Here is a 4,275-nt window from a genome sequence, read left to right on the forward strand (position 1 = left end):
CCGCATCAATGAGAATGATTAAATGATGGCGAACTCTGTGGATGATGTGACTGATCACTCTGTGGTGGTTCATATATTCAACTAAGACAAATGATATTCTACATAGGAGGAACAAGATGCTTTCTACCCAACTTCTTATGATGTGTGTCTAAGAAATGAGGCCGCAATAGTCTAAATGATATTCTGCAAGATCGATTATGATCTTATATTTAGGTTCATGTTCTTGCTTCTTTTTTTTTTTTTTTTTTAATTTCAAGCCCCGAGCAATATATGTAAGATTTAACAAAATCAGATGGTCCTGACGCTTCATGAGATCCATCGGTTCCCACCAATCATAGGATTTGATGGTATGTATGTATATGTGTAAGAATTATATAAGAATTAGCTTTTTATGTGAACAGAAAGGTGCCAATTATTAAGGTTTATGTACATTGATAGAAGCTAGGCAGGCACGTTGCAATATTTCTAGTGTGGCATGATAGTGTTGCCAACAATGTCACAGGATCTTCCCAAACTTGAAGAACGTAGGATATCGATCTGCAAACAAGGCTAGCCTCGGGGAAGCGAGTCCCCAAAGACTTGGTAGACCAAATTGTACTGGTCCATGGTTGCAGGTGGCTCCTCCCCAGAGCCAGCACCGTTGGTATCTGCAGAACTTGGAGGTGGATGATTGTGGTTCCCAGTATACACAACTTTCACAAGTGAGTTAGAAGTTTTCCACTCCACCTGTTTCTTTGCTTCACAGTTGCTTCTCTGGCACCTGAAATAGCTCCTGTGGATGCCCAAAGAAAATTGAATTAATGAAAAGAAATCTGACTAATTGGTAGTTGGTAGTTTCTCATCAAAAAAGAATGTCCCCTTAAGTTGAATATAAAGTATAATGATCTCATAGATATATTGGGTTTTGTCCTGTGAGGCGTGGTGGTGGAGGCTCACCTCATCATTACAAAAAAGTTCATGAAAATGTTTGGGAAACATGAAACTCCAAATATCTAATGAGATCATTTGACGAATACAAGCAGAGATATGAAATTTGATTTGGTTGCCATTGGTTGATAAACAAGGATTTGTTCTTTAAAATCCTCAATAAATTGATTAGAAGATTCTCGCACAACAAAAAGGACATACTTAATAATTTGTGCTTTTGCCAAGCCCTTGGTAAAGGAGATAGAAAGACAACAAACAACAACGGTCTAGAAACCAGCTGCTTCCCGAGGAACAACAGCTAATTAACAGCTTTGAGTTTTCTTAACACGACGCAGAAACAGTGTTTTCATTTCCTTTGACAAAATAAGGTTTGGTGGTAGAAATTGCGTTAAGTATGTCGACACAGCCACCAATTGTTTAGAAGCTTAGCAATAGTTGCATAACAAAAGGAAGAAGTAGCTCCTTTCTCAAAAATATCTACAAAGAAAGCACGCATCGTAACGCAGTCGATGATTAAGTGGATTCAGAACCAAGATTTTCCATCTTTAGTTGCATGCAAAACACAGTCTCAAACTACTTTGTTCAACACCAAACAAAATTTTGAGAAACTTGGGTAAATCGATGGCCTCCTCAACATCACATGATAATGGAAAAATCGATCGATTGAACCAAGATAGAGAAACTAAGAGAAAGAGAAAAGGCCCCTTCTGCACTTCTTTGGTTGAATCATGATTTTCGTGTGTGTGACTTCCTCTAACCTAGTGATTCACAAATTGCTGTGGCAGCCAAGTGACAGATTATGCGTAAGCCTTTCTGCCAGCTACTTTAGGAAGACCATATTCTCAGTCTCCAGCCTTTTCGTTTTCCTGCTTATTTTTCCTCTTTGTTCAAGAATATTATAGTGTTCACCTGTTCATGGAGATCTTTTTGATGAACTTTTGGCCATACTTCCTCCATGTGTATCCATCTGCTGGTGGCGCTGGCCCCTGCGGATCCGCTTGCGCCATTGTATCGATCGCTTCTGCGTTGTCCTCATCAGTCACCCTGCAAATCACACTAATGTCTTTAATACTCAACACTCTTTCTACAAAGGCCACCGGAGACATTAACATGAGGAATTGATGGGTACTCCTCTACAGAAGATTTAAGGGAAGGGAGAGCATACATGCATGTTTATAAGCATAGCTAAAACAAGGCGACATACATACGCGCTCATTCACAAGAATGAAGCAGAAGCAAGCAAAAAACTGACAAACGAGAGAGAGAGAGAGAGAAGAACACGTACTGCCCTTGATAGTAAGCTGCAGGAAAGGCAGCCATGGTGTCCGTCTCCAAGAGCAGGAGAGAGGGAGAGAGAGATGAAATGGGAAAATAACTGTGTAGGCAGAGATGCTGTCTCTGTCTCTCCCTGGTTGGCTCGGTGGCTGGTACTACCAAAATAAAGATGGTGTGTCTTCTCTGTTCATCGCAGAATTTTGCTCCATAATAATTTAGTGAATATTTGCTTTTCATGATTCTCAGGCCAGAGAACGTGCGGGGTTAGCTCCGAGGCTTTGGTGCTTATCCCTTACTACCGCCCATGTTGGTGCGCTGACGTCCTCTCCTCGACGTCATGCCCCCATCAACGTCGGGCCACCGTCGGCGGAGTGGCCCGTCTTCTTCAAAATTTATCCCTGAAATGCACGGTCGTGATCGATTGGTAGTAGAATCAAAACCAGCGTCGCTCCACCAGCCATCGATCGCCACTACAATTGGTTGTCAAAATCAACAAAAATCGATCGTCTCCGTCGCGATGCCGAGCGGGACCGTTAACATGACCGGTGAATTAAGTCGATCGATCTGCCGGCAATGAACTTTAAATTTCTCCACCACCACCCGAAGCTGTCCACAATTCTGTGTTCTAACTGCTCCTGGTAATTTGGACTGAAACAAACATGCGTTGCCCTCATGGCCCTTAAATTCCTACAGACCCATATCAGAAGTTTTCTTTGGTGGCCTTGGATTTTAGTCTTGATCGTTTGAGGAGTTCATATAATATAGAGGGTGGCTGGATAACACTCTTATCTAAACCCGTTTTGTGAAAACTTGGTTTTATTAAAGCCAAGTTCTTTAAACGTGGTTCGTTTATTTACGTGACACAACCCAAACCTGGTTTTTTGATGAAGAACATGAACAAAAACAGGTTTTTCGCTCCATTTATAAAACCAAGTTTTGTTAAAATTTTGTTTTCTTTAAACCCAATTTTAATGGCATCCAAACACCCCAACCTATTTTTGAAGACAATTCGCCTCCAAAAACCTGGATTTGCATGGATATATCATCGAATTACCCTATGCTTTTCTGAAATCATGACGTCTCATTCTAAATTATATAAAAGTAGTGGGATTACTTGGCTTACTATATAAAAACTTCCCACTTTATGCCATTTCGTCTTTCAGATGAGAATGGAGGAAGGCCTAAAACATCAATTTTCTCATCCAACATTAATACTAAATCCAAGATAAACAAGTGGATATACGTTACTGAGTATTTTATTTCAATATTTAGGTGTTTCTAGATCTACATGAATTCAATAGGATCCATGTTCATATTTCGTATGAAAGGTGTCGTTCGTCCTCTGGATGGACTCTTTTGATGTCATATAATAGTAAGGGATCGTTTGCTAATGAGAATAGTAGCGAAACTGTTTTAAATTTGCCCTAAATATAGAGGAAGAGTTTTATGAAACACTGTAAGATATCATTCCGTGGATCTTCTCAAGCTTTTAAGGCAAATTAATCATAAAGCGGTTTGTTACTGATCTTATTGCTAAATAGCTTCAAGGTATGTGCTTTGTCGTTTATGATAGATTTGATGTAATTATTGAGAGATATATAAAAAAAAAAAGTAGATCGTTAGGACAGGTTTTCCTTGGGCGTAAACTTTTCACCTTCATTATGCAAAAGGGCACGACTCCCTGCCAATTCCTTGAAAATATATACAACTTAGGGCTTCAATCGACAATATTGGTGTAGAAACTTTAAACATGGTAGCAAGACTTGAAGTTGAAGCCAAAGGCAAAAACTTCACTCTTAAAATGTAACTTTCTTTTGTAATGAATGACGATTCTAATGAATGACATAATCGCGATCGATGTTCAAACAGTCAAACCTACTGGTCTTGTGTGTGTGTGAGAGAGAGAGATCTTATACTTGTCTTTTTGAGATTTTACTGTTTTATATATAGGCATTGCTTTGAGAAAGGCATAGATTCTATCCTTTTGTATAGCCAAATAAATGGAGAGAGAGAGAGAGATTTGATATCATTGCTTGAAAACGACAAAATATTTGTATAATTGAAAAAATGGTA

The 4,275-nt window shown here is 39.2% G+C and overlaps 1 protein-coding gene across 1 annotated transcript; it reads right to left on the reverse strand.

Moving 5' to 3' along the window:
• Positions 1–356: 356 nt before the first annotated feature.
• On the reverse strand, positions 357–2,423 carry LOC116248673 (probable WRKY transcription factor 34). Its single transcript, XM_031621598.2, has 3 exons — positions 2,213–2,423; positions 1,837–1,971; positions 357–772 (listed from the first exon to the last, which is right to left on the reverse strand). The coding sequence occupies exons 1-3, from the start codon at positions 2,245–2,247 to the stop codon at positions 550–552; spliced, it is 393 nt and encodes a 130-aa protein (XP_031477458.1). The 5' UTR covers positions 2,248–2,423; the 3' UTR covers positions 357–549.
• Between the last annotated feature and the right edge of the window lie 1,852 nt (positions 2,424–4,275).

This window comes from Nymphaea colorata, chromosome 2, assembly GCF_008831285.2.
Source record: "Nymphaea colorata isolate Beijing-Zhang1983 chromosome 2, ASM883128v2, whole genome shotgun sequence".
NCBI classification, from domain to species: Eukaryota; Viridiplantae; Streptophyta; class Magnoliopsida; order Nymphaeales; family Nymphaeaceae; genus Nymphaea; species Nymphaea colorata.

Bases quoted from the DNA above. Each gene is read 5' to 3' on its own strand.
- LOC116248673 (XM_031621598.2), bottom strand. From the start codon at position 2,247: ATGGCTGCCTTTCCTGCAGCTTACTATCAAGGGCA. The intron at 1,972-2,212 runs GTACGTGTTCTT...TGTGATTTGCAG, and splicing joins GCAGCTTACTATCAAGGGCA to GGTGACTGATGAGGACAACG. The intron at 773-1,836 runs GTGAACACTATA...GGGCATCCACAG, and splicing joins AAAAAGATCTCCATGAACAG to GAGCTATTTCAGGTGCCAGA.